At 52.8% G+C, this 18,895-nt stretch overlaps 7 protein-coding genes across 7 annotated transcripts; 2 read left to right on the plus strand and 5 right to left on the minus strand.

Annotated features, from left to right (window-relative positions):
• Positions 1–19: 19 nt before the first annotated feature.
• AYO21_03587 (hypothetical protein) lies at positions 20–1,739 on the plus strand (the record flags this gene model as incomplete). Its single annotated transcript, XM_022653561.1, has 3 exons — positions 20–738; positions 793–1,555; positions 1,605–1,739. The coding sequence occupies 3 exons, from the start codon at positions 20–22 to the stop codon at positions 1,737–1,739; spliced, it is 1,617 nt and encodes a 538-aa protein (XP_022514085.1).
• Positions 1,740–2,358: 619 nt separating this feature from the next.
• On the minus strand, positions 2,359–3,315 carry AYO21_03588 (hypothetical protein; the record flags this gene model as incomplete). The annotated part of the gene is made up of 1 exon (XM_022653562.1): positions 2,359–3,315. The coding sequence occupies one exon, from the start codon at positions 3,313–3,315 to the stop codon at positions 2,359–2,361; it is 957 nt and encodes a 318-aa protein (XP_022514086.1).
• A 941-nt stretch (positions 3,316–4,256) lies between these two features.
• Positions 4,257–6,043, minus strand: AYO21_03589 (hypothetical protein; the record flags this gene model as incomplete). Its single annotated transcript, XM_022653563.1, has 7 exons — positions 4,257–4,427; positions 4,480–4,567; positions 4,627–5,184; positions 5,235–5,314; positions 5,366–5,577; positions 5,650–5,717; positions 5,772–6,043. 7 exons carry the CDS (start codon positions 6,041–6,043, stop codon positions 4,257–4,259), a joined length of 1,449 nt encoding a protein of 482 aa, XP_022514087.1.
• A 1,194-nt stretch (positions 6,044–7,237) lies between these two features.
• AYO21_03590 (hypothetical protein) lies at positions 7,238–8,549 on the minus strand (the record flags this gene model as incomplete). The annotated part of the gene is made up of 2 exons (XM_022653564.1): positions 7,238–8,379; positions 8,432–8,549. The coding sequence occupies 2 exons, from the start codon at positions 8,547–8,549 to the stop codon at positions 7,238–7,240; spliced, it is 1,260 nt and encodes a 419-aa protein (XP_022514088.1).
• Positions 8,550–9,204: 655 nt separating this feature from the next.
• AYO21_03591 (hypothetical protein) lies at positions 9,205–10,795 on the minus strand (the record flags this gene model as incomplete). Its single annotated transcript, XM_022653565.1, has 2 exons — positions 9,205–10,595; positions 10,732–10,795. 2 exons carry the CDS (start codon positions 10,793–10,795, stop codon positions 9,205–9,207), a joined length of 1,455 nt encoding a protein of 484 aa, XP_022514089.1.
• Positions 10,796–11,510: 715 nt separating this feature from the next.
• AYO21_03592 (hypothetical protein) lies at positions 11,511–14,881 on the plus strand (the record flags this gene model as incomplete). Its single annotated transcript, XM_022653566.1, has 2 exons — positions 11,511–13,778; positions 13,826–14,881. The coding sequence occupies 2 exons, from the start codon at positions 11,511–11,513 to the stop codon at positions 14,879–14,881; spliced, it is 3,324 nt and encodes a 1,107-aa protein (XP_022514090.1).
• A 784-nt stretch (positions 14,882–15,665) lies between these two features.
• Positions 15,666–16,886, minus strand: AYO21_03593 (hypothetical protein; the record flags this gene model as incomplete). The annotated part of the gene is made up of 3 exons (XM_022653567.1): positions 15,666–16,290; positions 16,340–16,465; positions 16,519–16,886. The coding sequence occupies 3 exons, from the start codon at positions 16,884–16,886 to the stop codon at positions 15,666–15,668; spliced, it is 1,119 nt and encodes a 372-aa protein (XP_022514091.1).
• Positions 16,887–18,895: the final 2,009 nt, after the last annotated feature.

Genomic DNA, 18,895 nt, shown 5'->3' on the forward strand with positions numbered 1-18,895 from the left:
CACTCTTCTCGAGCTCAATATGGCACCACACGCGGAAATCGGCGTCGGCACCATGAACGGGTATAGCAACAATCACGCCTCGGACTCGGCTCAATCGCACAAGGAGCTTTTCACGGTCGACTCTCCCAACGTTACGTATACTGACGAACACATCAAGAGCAAGTATGTCTACCGCACCACAGCAGTCACCAAGTCTGCCGATGGGAAATACACGGCAACGCCCAAGGAAACCGTCTATGACTTCAAAGTCGACCGTAAAGTGCCCAAGGTCGGTGTGATGCTGGTGGGATGGGGCGGCAACAATGGCTCCACTGTGACTGCCGGCATCATCGCCAACCGTCGTGGACTTGTCTGGGACACTCGTGAAGGGAGTCGTGCTGCCAACTACTACGGCTCCATCATCATGGGCTCAACCATCAAACTCGGGGCTGACGCCAAAACCAACGAAGAGATCAACATTCCTTTCCATGACGTCTTGCCCATGGTTCACCCGAACGACCTTGTGGTTGGTGGCTGGGATATCAGCAGCCTGAACCTGGCCGCCGCAATGGACCGTGCTCAGGTCCTTGAACCAACCCTCAAGGCCATGGTGTACAAGGAGATGGCTCTCATGAAGCCACTGCCCAGTATCTACTACCCAGATTTCATTGCTGCCAACCAGGAAGATCGTGCGGACAACATCCTGCCGGGAAACAAGGCCAGCATGGCCCATGTTGATCAGATCAGGGCAGACATTAGGTGCGACAGCCTCCTCGTCACCCAAGATATTGAAAGATGCTAAACTTTGTACAGGGACTTCAAGGCTCAGAACAACCTCGACAAGGTCATTGTTCTCTGGACTGCCAACACTGAGCGCTATGCCGACATCATTGCCGGCGTCAACGACACCGCCGAGAACTTGCTGAAAGCGATCGAGCAAGGCCATGAGGAAGTGTCGCCCTCGACAGTCTTCTCCGTGGCTTGCATCCTTGAAAAGACGCCTTTCATCAACGGCTCCCCTCAGAACACCTTTGTTCCCGGCGCCATCCAGCTCGCTGAGAAGCACGACTCGTACATTGGAGGTGATGACTTCAAGTCGGGTCAGACCAAGATGAAGTCGGCATTGGTCGATTTCTTGATCAACGCTGGTATCAAGCTGACGTCGATTGCAAGCTACAACCATCTGGGCAACAACGACGGCAAGAACTTGAGCTCTCAAAAACAGTTCCGTTCCAAGGAGATTTCCAAGTCCAATGTCGTCGACGACATGGTGGCAGCCAACAGTGTCTTGTACAAGAAAGATGAGCACCCAGACCACACCGTTGTTATCAAGTACATGCCCGCCGTCGGAGACAACAAGCGAGCCTTGGACGAGTACTATGCCGAGATCTTCATGGGTGGCCACCAAACCATCAGCATCTTCAATGTCTGCGAGGATTCCCTGTTGGCCTCGCCCTTGATCATCGACCTTGTCCTCGTCGCTGAGATGATGACCCGCATCCAGTGGAAGACGGAAGTTGCTGCTGAATACAAGGGCTTCCACAGCGTCCTGAGCATTCTCAGCTACATGCTGAAGGTAAGAGCGCACAACTCTTGTTGAAATCTCACTGACATGACTCTCCCAGGCACCTCTCACTCCCCCTGGAACGCCCGTCGTCAACGCCTTGGCCAAACAGCGCAGCGCCCTAACCAACATCTTCCGGGCCTGTGTCGGTCTGCAACCCGAGTCCGACATGACGCTGGAGCACAAGCTGTTCTGAGGCCTCCCGGCTCAGGCAGCGCACTCTCTCCGACCCTAATGTGCAGGTAATGGCAAAGAAATTAGCAGGGCTTACGAAGCCGCTCGGCCGCTCTCGGCATACGATGCGATGGGGGGTGGCTAGACTGCTTTTTTTCCCTTTGCATTGCGAAATGGCGAAATACCAAAAGGGTCGGGCTCTCTCTGTCTTTCTCTTTTGGGGTCACCTAGACTGCACAGATTTGTTTTTTGTTCCCGAGTACACTGTTGTTGTACTTGTACTGTCGTTTCCGCTTTCCCCCCTACCCTCCTTCGACTAGACTCGACTCGACTCGGCTCGACTCGGAGGTGTCCAACTCACTTGTCGCTCCTTTAGTTGATCCAGCTACATAGTATAGCCTTTGCAACACAAGACATATTACTTCCCCCCAACTTCTTCCTCTATTCTCAATCGGCAAGGTTCAGGGCACCGGGCCTCTTGTGCGTAGCGTACCACGTAACGTAACGTAGTCGACTTGTATCCGTGAATCCCACTCCCACATACATAACATGGTGGATAGTAGGAGCGATAATATGTATATACATAAGAGGGTTCATTCGTGCATAGGTAGGGTTATAGCGTACGTATAGGGTATACGTTCTCAGGAGAAACCGCCGCGCGCAAGACCGTACAAAGTGCCCACGCCAGCCTTGACCCCATCGACGATATAGACCTCCCTGCCCCTTTCGTCGCCGAGGGCTTCGACGCAGGCCGTGCGCACCGCCGAGTCCAGACCGACCATTCCCGCGCAGCCGAGACAGATAGCCTGGACGCGCGAGACGAGGTGGCTCTTGTTGTTGTTGTTGCTGCTGCTGTCGGTCTCGCCATCGCCATCGGTATTGGCTCCGCGCAGGAGAAGCCGCTTGGTCGCGTCCATCATCTTCCTGCGGACTTCGTGGGCAGGGAGGTCGTGGAGCTCGCTCGCGTTGAGACCCGTGGTTTCGCACCCGACAAAGGGCGACGTCGTTTCCGTGGTCGGACAGCCGAGAAACTCCTCGACGGCGGTCTGCAGGGCCTCCTCCCAGATCTTTCCGGTCGAGACGATCCCAAAAGCCGGCCTCTCCCTAGCAGCAGCAGCAGTAGCAGTGGCGGCAGCGGTCCCAGAAGTCTTGCCAGGTGGAGAGTCGCGCAACAAGGCCAGACTCGCCAACACGCTCGCCTCAAAGATGCCCGTGACGTATTTCCTCGCCCCGGACCCTTCGGGCCCTTGGGTCGCCGCGGCCGCGACGGCCGCACACTCGGCCTTGAGGCGCGCGACGAGCGGGTGCTGGCTGTAGCACGCGACGAGGAAGCAGTCGTGGTGGGCCACGAGGGGGAGCAGATGCGGGAGGCAGATGTCGGCCGACTGCGCCGCGTCGGTGGGCGAGTTGATGCTCGGGATGCCCGGCGTGGGCGACGTGAAGAACGTGTATTGCGCGCCTGGAATCCCCAGGTCCTGCACGACGGGTTTCAGCGCGTCGGTCATGGGCTGGGACGTGTTGGGGTTGATGATCAGGATGCGCACAGGGGGCGGCGGTGTCGACGTTGACGATGTTGCTGCTTCGTCTATTTCCGTCATCGTGTTATGGAGTTGGTGTGTGTGTGTGTGTGTGTTTTGTTCTTTTCTTTTTATCACCCTCTTGCTGCACCCTGTCTCTGTCTGTATGTGTGTGTTGGAGTTTTATGAATCGGGAAAAAGTCGCAGGTTGGCGCAGGTGGCAGTTTCGATTCTTTTACGGACTTGTTCCAAGATTCAATGCGGGGAGAGGGGGGGCACTCCTTATCTTATCGCCCGATAAGAGATAAGGCGAGAAGGCGAGAAGGATATCTGGACCCTCGACGCCTTGACGCCTCAGCCATGAATATACATACTGAGTACTCGGTATATAGATACTCAATATGTCCTCATTTGATACTGTGCGATGGGCGTCTATCCGAATCCTATAGGCCGAGGGGCCTTCCCTTTCATTCTGGCTGAATCAATGCCAAATGTCCGTGTTCCACCATCTTTTTCATAACTTCCTCGCCGAAGCATGAATATGTTGTGAATCCTGTCAATTGAACCGTCATCGTCCGGTCGAAGCCGTCACGAAGATCACCAGCCTATGCTTTCCTCCTCGACAGATATCTCTGAGATTCTGCTGTCTCCCTTCGTCAGAAACAGTAACCTCCTGGAGACGTCCCAGCCGGGTGACACTTCATCTCAGCTCAGCCATCTCTGAGTTCATTTTCCTGACAGACAGGAGCCTAAGTTGACGAGTATCGGACGGCTTTCGAAAGTCCACCTTTCGTCAGGGTGGGGCCTGTGCCAGAACGACCGAGTACTCGTCTTTTCAAGGTGTCTACCGAAGATTTCTCTGCGCAGCATTGCTTGTATATTGATGCGTTCCGCAAGATGAGACTTGTCTCCAGTTGAGTCCAAGAGGTGACTTGGCCAGAGCCAGCGAACACTCCAACATTCTCGAAATTATTGAGAGCTGTCTGTGTATTGTTCAACACACGAATCGTCGTTCTCCACCTTCACACGAGTTTGGTCTCGGCTGCGTCGTCGAATTGGTCGGGCGCTTTATCATCGATATTGGGGGCGGCTCTTGTAGGTGTCTTGAATAGTCGCTGTCCGCCCGTGATGAGATCTCTAAGGGTGGCGTAAACGACCAGTATCCAAAGCAGGAATACGCAAACCGAGGTTATCTGTGGTTGCAACGGTCAGCCGGGTGACACGAAAAAAGCATGAGAGCATTACAGATCCAATGACGCGGAAAAACTTGGAGGGTATCTCTTTTGCGAGGGTATTGCTCGAGAGTGCAAAGGTGCCGATCGGAAAGGTGAACCTGTCCACTGTGAGTCGCCAAACTGCTTGACTGAGCCTTGTCCTCGGGACGAAACCTACCCCCACCAGCCCATATTGAACGGGAAGTGCTTGCAATGGTATATCGTTGCAACGGCAAGAAAAAGCCACAGCAAGGTGAACCCCCACAGGACCAAGGATAGAAGCACTCCCAAATTGTACGCCAGATCTCCGGCCAGAGGGTGGATGGTCTTGGTCGAAGCGAACACTTTCATCGCGACGCTTCCGAGCTTCATGATTGCAAACGCACCCATGTTCAAAGGACCCAAGGGGATGAAACAAGAAACAATGACCTCGCGCGGCGGGAGTTTGTGGATGGTCAGACGCTGCCAATAGATGACGAGGATAAATATTGCAGAAGGAACGCCTACGCCCCAAAGGACATAGCCGATGATGACGGTGGCCAAAGCTTGCTCGTCGTTGGGCAAGACATTTGCAACCAATGCCGCGGTGGCGGATGCGACCACGGTGCCGATGACGGGGAACATCTGCAGTGCGGTGAACGTCGACAGGGGAGTCTCTTCCTGTCGTTTGATCACAAGCAGGAAGGGTAAGAACAAGGCACACAGCAGTGAGATGGCTGCATCGGCCATCCATAGCCTGAGCTGGTCAGCGAAAGGCTCTGTGCAAAACTGAGAGGCATCACTCACCCCCATGAAAGGTAAATGACCCATCTGCCCCACGAAGGAGCGCACACAAACACCAGCATGTTGACGATAGTCCCGAGACTCTGTATGGTCACGTCAGCGCAATCTACCGAACGGCAGCCGGGGACACCCACCACCGGTATGCTACTCAGAAAGAATGCCTGATTGGGCCGCTCGACTATAGTGATCCAGACCTTGGGGAACAGAACGAGCTGGAGAACGGACACGAAGATGAAGAAGGCGAAGAGACCGATGTTCAGGCAGAACACAATGACCGAGAGCCAATACAACCATCTTGCGTTGTATGGGAATTGATTGAGGAGGCTCGCCACGACCTTGTGGTGTCCTGGAAATCAGCCGTTGTGTCAAAAGCAGATGAGACGAGTTCCTCGCCGGCTTCTGGATAGAAGGACAGGACCAGGAATTTGCATCAACTTGGCGAGTGGAAAGGCACTTACACCGGTGCCCATGGTCACCGTGAACCAGCTGCGTAAGCGCCGTCAACACGCAGCCTCGACATTTGGAGAGAGTTGGACGTACGACGGCGTGAAGTACTTGACATATTTCCTCCATCCCAGCTCACCCTTTTTCCTAAGCTCCAGAGCCATCTGTTTGCCATCCTGCGTCGACAAACGAGAAGCTGGTGGGAGAGAGGTAACTTCAGGGCCGTCCCCCAGAGCCGGGTTCCAACATGCGATGTCGCCATCTTCGGCGGTCCCTCCACTCAGGGTCTTTTGTAGGGAAACGGCAGCATTAGTGACAAGTCTGGTCAGCGTCCTGGGGCGAGTCGGTCGAGACGGAGCTTCAGGCATTGCCCTTTTTGTGGAGGAAAGGAGCGGACCTGGGAGTAAATGTGTGTCACGGAATGCTGCTTGTGACGTGGAGGGACAGGGGCGGCGGAGATATTTGCTAAAGATTGATATGCTTTCTCCGCGGTACGTGAGAGCTGCAACGACCTCTAAAGGACAGGCACAGATCACCTCGTTCACCCCCGAATGTCCTTTATTGTGCCACTGCTATAGCCTTGTAGACATCGTTCCGTCAATGGAATGTAGTGAGATTGCGGATGGGTAGATGGAAGTGATGGAGAGGAGAGAGTCGGAGAAGGACATATAGAAAACAGCAGCGAGGTTGAAGTTATTATTATTTTTGAATCTGGACCAAAGCGGGATCATGCGGCACGTTGTAGCGAACCGGGATTAGCGAGCTTGTGCCCAGCAAGGTTCTTCAGGTGTCCTAATATTATTGACTGGTCGAAATCTGGAAGGAGACGAATACCCGATCCAGCTTGAGGCTGGAGAGGGGGAGATGAGAAACTCAGGGTTGGATGGTGAATGGGGAAGTGTGAATGGTGGATGGTGGGAGGGAGGCTGATGCGCAGTTGGTGAAAAGTGTGGCTGCGTCTCCATGGCGCATGCAGCTTACGAAATCGATACGAGACACAGATTCTGCATTATCCCTATTCCACTCGACACCCTTGACACTCTCATCCTCAAATATGAATCGCAAGGTAGCAAGTGACTAACTAGGAGAAGCCATATTGACATTGAGAGAAAGAAAACCCTCCAAAAGTGGCGGCTCTGTCCGCCAAATTTCCCTCCAACCTGCGTCGAATTGTAAAGACGATAGATATCAGGCTGCTCCTCGCTGCACTCCTCTGCTCTGATTGATCTCCCGTGTTGATCCTCGTGTTCTCAACCGCTGATCCCTCCGCCGTCCACCAAGATGTCTTGACCGGAAAGCGCTGAAAAATGATCCAAGCCCAAACGGAAAAGTACTGACGCCTGCAAACGCTAGACCCAGCGCGGAGATCTCGTCTCTTTGCATGACCACATCGGAACGCCATCTAACGAACCGCATAGCTCTTCGGCGGTCCGCTGATATCTGGTTCAAGCACCGAGGTGTGCGGTTCTGGTTGGTTTTTTGGGGTCGGCTCCTGCCAATAGGTGTTTTGAGGTTGCTCGTGCTGTTGCAGATATCGAAATCTACAACTACGACAGAAGGGTTCAAGGGACGAACAGTCGACCTCTGCCGCGGGTCGATCCACGTTCGAACGAATTGCTGTAGCCGCGGTTCAAGTTCGACCCTCGACCCCCTCCACGGCCGTAGTTTCGATGAGTCCCCCGACCACTGCTGAACTGGGGTGGGACATGGTTGCTCGTGTTGACGAGCGGTGTACTGCCTCGCGCGAAGCTGCCGCGGTCAAAGGAATCGGGGTCGATCTCTTCCACAGGAATCTGTGGCTTGTTCTGCACCGCCTGCGCAGGGGTGCTAAAGGAGGTTCGGGGAGACCGTGTATTTCCTCCTCGGCTGCGGACGCTTCCTGCGGCAGCGCCTCGCGACGATTGTGCTCCGCGGGTCGAGCCTCGACCTCTTGGTTTAAAGACGACCTCTTCCTCGTCACTCTCAACGTCATCATAGCTGAAAAGGGTCTTCAGCTCGGAGTTGGACACTCGTTTCGCCTTGTCCTTCTTGGAATTGTCTGGCGCGGGTGATTCTTTCTCTCCCAAGCCAAGCGCACTCCTCAATTGGTGGATATTCTTAGTCGGTATACCAAAGTCCCGGGCAAGGTGCATAGTATCAGCCGAGTTGGTCAGGAAGATAAGGCCTTCATCGGCAGGGGCCTTCTTCTCGTGTACATACCAGACGACGGGGTTCAGAAGAGATTTGAGCGATGGTGGGACGGGTGTTTGATCGTGGCTAATGATGGTGGCAGACTTGACCTCAGGGCTGGTCTTAGAGCTCTGCGGTCCAGAAGAAGAGGGGGATAACGGTGGCGTAGAGCCGGGCGACATGTTTGCAGGTTCTTTGGCAAAGTTGAGTTTGTCCAAGAGGACCTGCGACAACGGGCCTGCGACCCCCGCGCTGACTTTGAAGGGGATTTCCGAGTCCTTCTCCTGTTTGTTGTCCATGATTGGGATGGGGTCCTCTCCTTCGTGCATCCCAGCAGTCTTCATGCTTTCATTCGTGTAGTGTGCCTCCACCTCAGCCCATGTAGGGTATTGGTCGTCGGGACCTTGGAGGATGACAGGGTCATGCCGTAAATCGCCGCGAGACGAAGTGCTGCGGTCGAGAAACTTGACTGCTTTGCGCGCACTGATGCCAATCTGTGAAGAATCCTTCTTCAGAACATTCAGGCGAGAAAGCGCTGAAGCCAATTAGCGGGACACGAAGAATTTGCGACACACGGGCAGCCATACTGTACAGGGGCACAACAAGAATGATGAGGCCCTGCGAAACCCAGCTCTCAATCTCCTCGAGACTTCTGGTCAAGGCCGTGTCGTCTACGAGACAACGGATGACATTGTTTTTTGACATTTTCATGGTTTGCCGCTTGTGAATCTGTATTGGATCGGGGTGACGATGTGTGGGCTATAGGGCGAAAAATTGACGATTCATCGGCGCAAACTTTGGAAGGTGCGGTAGCCAGGCGCTACAACTGTATACTTCCAGTCATCGGTCAGCGAGGTGAAATTCCACGAAGAGATTATGGCAGGGAGTTCAGGGCATGGCAGTCAAGGCGCAGGCAATACCGGGTGTGTCTGTGGTGGAGAGCAAGCAGTAAGGATAGGTGCGCATCTTCGCTAGGAATAGTTTGACGCCGTGATGCGGCCACCAGTTGGTTTCATGTGAGGATGCATCGACAGGACAGGCTTGCGAAGTGAAGAAGAGTCCAACTTCGCGTGAAGAGTAAGAAGATGAAGTAGTTGTTGTTGTGCGGTGGGTGGTAGTGGAGTGGGAATCAAGAGGATCGGAGGTTGGACTTGCGCGGGAAGCGGGACGCAGTCAAGCAACAAGCACCCGATCAAAACTGCGGGTGAGCGAATCAGCCCTGGATTCTGACCATCTCCGCTCTCCTGTCCCCCAACGGCGCAGCCTGAACTTGAATTTAGCCCCGAGCACACACCACAGGGTCCTCAGATTCTCAGTCTCTGAAAAGAGTCTACTAGGTCCTCGCTCTATGGAAGCGCCTCTAAAATACCGTCAGACAACTTACGGTGTCATTCTTGAGGACCTCAAACAGCATCCCCGGAAATCCAAACAACTCCGTGTTGCTCATCACCCCTCTAATGTCTGCTGTACTGTGGCTGTCCGCCTTTTCTCGAGTCGGGCTTTCCTCGAGGTCACCCAGCAGCTCTATTGAGCTCTCTGGACTCTCTCCCCAACCCCTGTTGAGAACCATGCCTCGCTGCATTTGTTTCTCCTCCTCCTCGTCCTTGTAAGTGTCATGCCACACCTCTTTCAACGCTTGAGATATCTCGGAGAATGTCATTTCTGATGTTAAGATCGGACCTCGGCCTTCTCCACGAGTCCGTATTACCCACCGACTTCTTCGATGACGATTGAAGGCGAACGAACCCGGTATATTGCCGTGTAAGAAGATCTTGGTGGCGACCAGTTGCGCGCTGGAAGAGGCAGGACTCTCACTGGGTGCTGAATCGGGAAAAGGTATTGATCTTGTGGCTGGGGATGATATCAGGATGTCAAATCCATGTTTAAAGTAGTTGTAGAAACACTCATCACCCGACGAACCCACCCTATCTTCCTCCAAGTCGGGTTCGAAATCGGATTCTTCGGTATAGCTTTGAACTGAAGACTGGTCGGTGTCCAATGCCTGAGGGTCGAGTCCTGGGGACATGCTAGACCGCCGCCGGTTCGCAGGGTTGCCGGCGGCATGGATGGAGATTCGCCTGTCATTTTTACGATATATGGCATCGGGCGGCCCCAGCTCTGCCACGAGATCTTGTGGCGTTGTTTCACTCAATGCGATCACCATAGGGGGAGAGCCCCTCCGGAGTAATTCCAGTCTGCCACCCCCGAACACTCTTACCTCTTCGATCTCGTCTGGGACCGTCTCAACGGACTTGCCAACCAGCGTTGGCGAACGAGGATATGTTGGAGGCCTCGTGTACAAGTTTGATCTTGCTTCTGTCCACGAGGACCCTGAGAAGACGGCCATAGACTTTGCCGGTCCAGTTGCATTGGACGACAAAATCGACACAAAATCAACTTTTTCAGACCAGGATTTGTGTTTCACGGGAAATGTGAATGCCAGTCCTGGATAGGAGAGTACATAAGTACCATCCGAAACGCCGGAATCCGGAGCAATATATTCGCCGGCGTATGTTGGTCCAAAGAGACGATTGTAGACATGTCGAAACGTTGGCCCGGTGGAAGAGCCTTCGTCTTGGCCGATCTCGTCCGAACCCTTGATTCGACGGACCAGATCGGTATTCTTATAAACAAAGGAGCTCAGCGAGAAGTCCAAAACTTCGATTAGCCGTAGACGCTGGTCTGGGCCATCGAACCGAAGCCTCAGCCCGTTATAAGGAAGGCTAAGAACAACCGGTTGCGTGATTGGCTCTGTAGCGGAATAGGACAGATCGAGCTTTGGATAGAGTTGCGGTGACGCTTTCAGCCTTGTAATTATACTGTAGATAGAAGATCCAAGAGCTGATACGATTAGCATCAACAACTCCAAGGAGGGATATACACGTACTTATCCAACTGATGCCCCTTTCTGGCTGGATCTGAAAAGCAGCCTTGGAGGCGGTTTCCGTCATGACGAAGGCAGCATGCCGGGACAGAAGAGGAAACGACGGTAAGTTGCCCGCTGAGGGAAGGTCTTTGTGATATTTAACCTGATGACCACATCAAACAAGAATAGAAGACAAGTCACAAGGGAGTCAGAACAAGTGCCACACGAGGTTAGTCGGGCCGGCGCATGGACCAATCAGAAGCTAGTACCACAAGGGCCTTATCACGTGCTAGCCTTGCCACTTTAGCGCCTTGGCATTGTTTACATTCCGTCCTGTTTCGTTTTGCTGGCCGAGGGAAGCATCGCTCCGCCAAACTCGTATCCTTGTTCTCTAACCCCGGTACCTTGTTATATGGCGAAGTAGACCCAGATGCAGCTCCCGCACCCTCAATAACACTCCATCTACTATCACCCGCCACTACTGCGCCAACATGTCAGGATCACACCGTCCTGGATATTCCTCCAGCAGAACCTCAATGCGCCCTCCACCGAGACCGCATGGCGCCCACTATCCCTCGATAACCGGCCGAGCGCCATCCCCAGCAGAGTCACTGTCCTCAAGCGGTGCTTCTAACGCAGGCACTAAAAGAAAAGAGAGGGATTTTGATCAGGACCATGGCGAGGAGACAAACATCCATGTCGTGGTGCGATGTCGGGGTCGAAGCGCGAGAGAAGTTCGAGAAAATAGTGGGGTGGTGGTATCAACAAGCGGAGTAAGAGGAAAGACTGTTGAATTGTCAATGGGACCCAATGCAATCAGCAACAAGACCTACTACTTCGACAAGGTGTTCTCTCCTGCGGCAGACCAGACAATCATTTTCGACGACGTCGTAGCGCCCATATTGAACGAAATGCTGACGGGATTCAATTGCACAATATTTGCCTATGGGCAAACTGGAACGGGTAAGACATACACCATGTCGGGCGACATGACAGATACGCTTGGACTGTTGTCTGATGCGGCCGGCATTATTCCCCGAGTACTGTACTCATTGTTTCAGAAATTGGAAGCGGATGAGGTCGAGTGTTCAGTTAAATGCTCCTTCATCGAGCTCTACAACGAGGAATTGAGAGATTTGCTATCGTCGGACGATTCTGTCAAGCTAAAAATCTTCGACGACACAAGCAAGAAGAGCCACTCCGCTACAGTGGTCCAAGGCATGGAAGAATCGCATATCCAAAATGCCGCAGCTGGCATCAAGCTGCTGCGGGAGGGCAGCCACAGGCGTCAAGTCGCAGCCACCAAATGCAACGACCTCAGCTCTCGTAGCCACACAGTCTTCACCATTACCACATATATGAAGAAACCCAATAACACAGGCGAAGACTATATCTGCTCCGGGAAACTTAACCTTGTTGATTTAGCTGGGAGTGAAAACATCCAAAGAAGTGGCGCAGAGAACAAAAGAGCCGCTGAAGCCGGACTCATCAACAAGAGCTTATTGACACTTGGAAGAGTGATCAATGCCCTAGTGGACAAAAGCTCGCATATCCCTTACCGAGAATCGAAGTTGACAAGACTGCTGCAAGACTCGCTAGGTGGAAGAACAAAGACATGTATCATAGCCACAGTTTCGCCAGCAAAGAGCAATCTCGAGGAGACGATTTCGACCCTGGATTATGCGTTCCGTGCGAAGAATATTCGAAACAAACCGCAGGTCAATTCGATGATATCCAAGAAAACTTTGCTGAAAGAGTTCACCACCGAGATTGAAAAACTCAAGAGCGAATTGATTGCTACAAGACAGCGTAACGGCGTCTATCTCACCAATGAGCAGTACGAGGAGATCACGGTCGAGAGTGAATCCAGGAGGATACTGAGCGAGGAACAAAAGGCTCGGATCGAAACGATGGAAGTCAGTTTGCGCAACAAAGTTCAAGAGCTCTTCAGCCTGACCAACAACTTCACAATGCTGAAACGAGACAATGAAGGGACTCGGGTGACCCTGGAGAGCACAAAAGATGTGCTTGAAAAGACCGAAGCTGTTCTTACAGACACAGCAAGGCTGCTCGAGGAGGAAACTGCTCTTCGCGAAGCACATGAATTGACGGAGGAGAAACTGCTCGGAATTGGGACAGAGCTGGTCTCGACTGTTGGTAACTCTCTGAAGGATATCGATGGTCTGCAAGCCAAACTCAGACGGCGTTCTCTCCTTCACTCTCAGAACCGCGAGGCGTGGAACTCTTCTCTAACTCGGGTCATTGACGTCTGTGGCCTGGTTGACGAACGCATCGGAAGCTTTCAAGCGGCACATGCAGAAGCCGCCGCCGCAAGCTCTCGTCGCATCGAGTCGTTTATTGCGGCCGAGATGGCGCACATGGAGACTTCTGCACAACTATCTAGGGAGAAGTCGTCCCAGCTGGCCGAAGACTGCGCTGGTGTCGAAAACCAGTCGTCGCAGGCCAGAGATTCGATGAATAACGTTCTCGAGGAGATCAAAGATCTACGTGAGAATGTCAAGGACAACCTAAGCGAGGGTCTTCAAGGTCTTTCGCAGGCAGCTGCGAAGATATCCGCAGAAGTGATTTCGGAGCTTGAGCAATTCCATACTCAATTGCATTCGTCTTACAGCGGGCTGGGGAAAGACTTTAAAGCGATGTTCGATGACCTTACCAGGCAACTGGCAGGCCAGCGAGAGGAAATCGAAGCCTTGTCATCGGCGCTCCAATCGGCCAGTCGCACAAGCATTGAGGCATCGCTGTCGGCCTCGACCCAGCTCGAAGCCATCAGGGACGAAGAGAGAAGGGCTGCTGCGGAGGAGAAAGAGAAGCTCAAGGAGCAGATCATGAAACTGGTTGATTCGTCACATCAACAGCAAGAACAGAGACTGTCCAGCAGACTGAATAATGTCCAGTCACACCTCGTTGAGGCGACAGAACAGTTCGAAAGTGCCGACAAGTCGTATCGCGAGGGAATAGACAAGTGGACAGCTCAAGGCGACGAACTCATGGCACAGGTCGTTACGTCAAAGGACGAACTGAAGACTAAGATTAAGGGCGATTGGACGGTATGTACAGCACATTTTGGTCATGGGTATAGACTAACATCTCGCAGGCAGTCAGTACGCGGAACCTGGCCATCCAGAAATCCACCAAGGCCGTCCACGAGGAAACGGTCAAGATTGTCGATGCCCAACTTACGCAGATGTCGACTCAAATGGGGGCTCTAGATGAATTTGTGACGCGCGCTCGACTACAGAACGACAGTCATCATACCGAACGCTTGCAGTGCTTAAAAAAGGCTATATCGCGTGCTCAGGATGGTCTCAGCAGTCTTGAGAAGGAGTCGGAGCAGCGGCGTGAGATATTTGGAAACTTTACAGAGGAACAGGAGACAAATCGAGGAGAGCTCGAAAAACTCGTCGGATCATTGGAGTCAGAGACAAGGCATCCTCTCCAGAGCATAAAGGCAGAACTCTCAGAAGCAACTTTGATCGAGTACATTCCAACTGGAGAGACGCCGCAAAAGAGGGAGTGGAATTACCCGACATACCTGCCACGAACCGAAAATCACGAAGCTATCATTGCCAGGCTGAGGGGCTTGCCTGACCCTACTCTGATTGTCAAGACGCCTACATCAACAAAGACGCCTGGCCATTCGCCCAGGAAGCAAGCATCACCGCGCAAGGGGCCAGCATCGCCCTCGAAGCTGCCGAGTCCGAGCAAAACCAAGATCTTTACGGATATTCAGAATCCTACAATCCAGGCATCTTGTACTACATCGCTATCTCAAACACAAGGCGCCGCCAGCGGGGTTCCTCCCATTGAGCCGAAATGTGGGTTGAAGGAAGTCGACATCAACGTGATTAACAGTAATCGAGCGACAGCGTCATCGTCGACATCTATGACATTGTCCAACATTGACGAAAAGCCAGTGCTGCTCGACTTTAGCAAGAGCATTGGCAGCGGAAGTCAACAGCCACCACTCAAGAGGCATGCGACGACCAACGCCGTTGTCGAGAGCAGACTGCCTACTGCGAAGCCGGGCAGAGTGACAAGGAGTACAATGGCTGGGTTAATAGGGATAGGCATGGGTGGCGTGGAGAATTTGAGTCAGAGTATCGGACCAATGGGTGGAGGTAGGAGGCTGAGAAGCAGTCCCTCCGGCTAGACACCCATGGTTGTGGCAATCTGTGTTGTCTTCTGGTCAATACGACGGATGGGAAGTTTTTGCACTGTGGCGGTGGTTACTTGGGGAGTTTTGGAGACATGTTTGGTGGATCCCGATGAATCGAATCACATTGCGTTCAAGTCGAGTACTGTTAGAGATACCCCCGTCAGTTGGCCGTGGTTTTGTCGCTGTTTTTGGGTCGGTTGATATCAGGAATAGATAGATGAGGATACGTGGAATGGGTCTCGTCGGGACCGGGAGGTCTGGATGAGCGAGAAGGACATGGATATCGGATCCAGTACCAGGAACACATTGCTGAGTCAACTACAAGCCACGTCGTACGTACCTCGAACTTGTTGTATCTGATCCCAAAGTCCAATAGACCGACACCAAGCCACGCTTTCCACGTCACAACCATCGGGTCTGTATGCAGTGGCCGAGATTGGGCAGGCCCAGCAGAGGCTTATTGTCGAGTCGGTAGAGGTACAAGGTAGACCCTCACCTGTCAGATCCCTGTGTTGGTGTGCCGGTACTGGTATTTCGTCCAGGGTGGAATGCAGGAAGAACCCTCCCTTGTTTTCGAAGAGAGTCTCTGTCCGTCGACTTGGCTGTGTCCAATTCCCGAGATTTATTGAGGAAACCGTCTCGCGGACAGGAGGGGAGGAGGCACCTGCGTTCAGATACCTCGCACCTCCCTCCCCCTCTCTCTCTTCCTCATTAACTAGAGATAGCCTAACATGATATAGACGCTACCAAGACAACCAAGTCAATACCATTCCACAGGCTATTGTGGCCTCGCTTCCTCCTTCTTTTCGGTCTTCCAGTTTGGCTTTTTGTGCGCCTCCAAAAGTATTTTGTCGCGCTTGGTCCGATCGAGTAGATAGTGCACAGTCTGGGGAAATGCCTTGCGATTGCGATGTCCCTTGCGTCTTCCTTCCAAAAACTTGTTGCCCAGAATGGTGTTCATGTCGCGAACGACCGTGGCCATCGACACAGCATCCTCCTTATCAAGAAGATTATGTTTCAGGGACTCGAGCAGAGCCTGGGTCATCCAATTTGCAGTTCCAACGTCCCAGCCGCAGGCCCCAATCAGCTCCTTGCGGTAAGGATTGAATCCCTCCTTGCTTTCCTGGCTTTTCGCCGTACGGTCGCCCTTCTCGACACCTTGCCACGCCTCACCCAGGGCGGCAAGTCCCGCATTGCAGCAATCAAGAATGACCAGCGTGTCGTACTTTGCATCCAAAATCTTTCTCCTGAGGGTTGGTCTTTTCTGGTCGTCTGGCTTTTTCTGGTCGTCTGGCTTTTTCTGGTCGTCTGGCTTTTTCTGGTCGTCTGGCTTTTTCTGGTCGTCTGGCTTTTTCTGGTCGTTATAATGCCACCTCACCTTGGCAACGCGCTGATATCTTTGCCTGGAAGTTTATCAGTCACTCGGAAAGAGATTGTTTCCAATTCACCCACCATTCGTTGGTTATCTCTTTCCTGGTTCCATCATCGCCGATGGTGTCGCTCTCGGCGTGGGCAAGGTGCTCCAGGATCAAACCCATCGTGCGTCCCAGGTCGTATGTATCGTCCGGAATGTTATGGCTTCGGAGATTAGTTAGAATCGAGTATTGATAGGGCATACTCTGGGCTCTGACCTGACGAGTTCCAGTCCATCGTCAGACACTCCGCCATGTCCGTGATAGTAAATGATGAGAAGTGTATCTTCCTCCTTCTCTGCCTTCTTCTCTGCCTTCTTCGCTGGCCTCTTCAAGAACTCGTCCACTTTCTCATATAAGGCATTCTCAGAGTCTTTCATAGGGATATCAAACGCCTCAACGTCCTCGACGTCATAGCCCAACGTCTTAAACGCTTTCTTGAGACCCTTGGTTTCATTGTTCAGACATTTCCCCAGGTCGTGGTATTTGAAAGTGAGCAGCAAGGCCTTGACATGAGCATATTTGTTGTCTCTAGGTCCCTCTTTCTCGCTCCCCTGCTGAGTACGTGAGTTATTTTTGTTCGACATCCTGTCCGCGTCCTCACATTTCCCAGATTGCTCTGTGGAGAGGGGGTTTTGCGAACTCTGACCGGTCACGTTTCTACACTTGTCAACCTTGCCGACGTATTTTGATTGCAAAACGCGAGGAAAGAACTCGAGCGATGACGTGTGAGGTATACGTACGCTGAGGTATATATGTAGATTTGGAACTGAGCCGTGTAATCGTTGAAGGGTTTTGTCAGAGGAAGGAGTTCAGCGGACCGAGCACAGCGGGTCAAGAATATATAGACGATATATTCCGAGGCTCCGCGCGCAGAGCCTCAATATTCCAGCAGTTTAAGATCATTGGGCAGCAAGATCAAATGTCATTGGGGAGGGGTGGAGAAATGCATGTCGTGAGTCAGCGAAGCGAAGCTGCAGTTACAGCAATCACATTTGTGCGATAAGAGGCGTCGACCAGGGGCATCACGAGCGAGCGCATGAGCGTACGTGCGACAAGCGAGGTGTGGTTCGTGACTGGGATCGGTGCAGCGGGGTAGGGCAGCTTCGTTGACACCTTCTTCAATGAGAGTGCAGAGAAAGGTGGTCCCGGGGGGGTGGAAGGGGTTGACAAACCTGCTTTTTGTAAATGAGGCTCCTCAGCGAGGAAGGTTGCAACCCCAGAAAAACAAGGCGGAAGTCATGTTGTCTTCTCCCCACCTTGGAGGAAGGAGCACATGGTAGGTTAACACTGTTGAGCCTCACGCTACTGAGATACAACGTACCCTGGACGAACAAAAGCCGCACCACCAGCACCAATGCCGGGCTCTCATTCCGGACCGGAGAACCGTCTGCATATTGTCCTTCAGAGTATCGACACATGTTGCTTCGCAAGGGTGCGAGGTGAATGGACATTCTTACTGGAGAGTGCCCAAGGACAGCAACAGGTTTTGACGGAACAGAGGAAGGAAGGTCTTGAATAATCAATCCATCGACTTGCCAATAACAGCGGTTTTAGTAGCCGCTTGCACCAAAACCCCGGACCGTGGCACGCCGCTCCTCCCCCACCACGAGACCGGCCCTGCGATAGACCGTATCCAACTGATCACCTCGTACGGAACGCACCAGATAGAGCTGTCCACATTGGACCGAGACAATGGCACGACACCAGCACGCACTGTAGCTTTTAGCCACTGGGTGCTCGCAGTCACAACAAGGGGGATTCATGCACAAGCGTGAGGGCCCTTGAGGAGGATGTGCCAGGTTTCTGACGCCTCGTCCGAGACAAGACAGATGTCTGGCCGCAAGGCAGGTATGTACTAGACGACCGGTGTTTGCTCGGGGAGTGCTTCCTACGCTCCCTCGTGCTGGGGTGCTCCTCGTACTCGGCCAGACCTCCTCGACGCGGCTTCTTCACGCGGCACCAAATGAAGAGCGGCCGTGCTGCCTTTCCTGAACGAAAATGGCAAGGGGGAAAGTACAGTTCAGGGCATAATATTATATTCATACCTCGCACCCCTCGTAGAGACGTGAGTATAACTACATATTAGGTACGAACGAACGAACGTCAAGATCGCGCAGCGAATGATGAGTATACATGTGGGGGCGCTAGTGATATACTTCCCGTGTGTGAAATTGCCTATTTGGGTATGAACCGTCAGCCCGACCCGCACAATCTATATGTATAATTGAGGAAATCCCTCCCCCCTTTCAGAAGTATGCCGAGGACTCATGAACCTGTTGAGGATCAAGACTCGTACATACGTATGTACGTACATACGTACGTAAGTAAGAATGAGCCAGTCGAGAAAAAAACGAGCATCAAAGACCAAGGACCAAGGGACTGAAGTATTTATTGAAGAGTCGAGAGTCACGAGAAAGTCTCGAGGGAAGTATCGGCACGGACACCACGGAGTCAAAGTAACAACAAGTACAACATGGTGCAAGTGTACAGAGTGGTACAAACGTCAAGAGCTCACCAAGTGCGAAATGAAGCCACGAAACTCCATGGTCCAGTGGCCGGGGGGGGGGGGGGGGGGAATGATGGAGGAGCATTT

Source organism: Fonsecaea monophora (genome assembly GCF_001642475.1).
Source record: "Fonsecaea monophora strain CBS 269.37 chromosome Unknown Scaff18, whole genome shotgun sequence".
NCBI lineage: Eukaryota > Fungi > Ascomycota > Eurotiomycetes > Chaetothyriales > Herpotrichiellaceae > Fonsecaea > Fonsecaea monophora.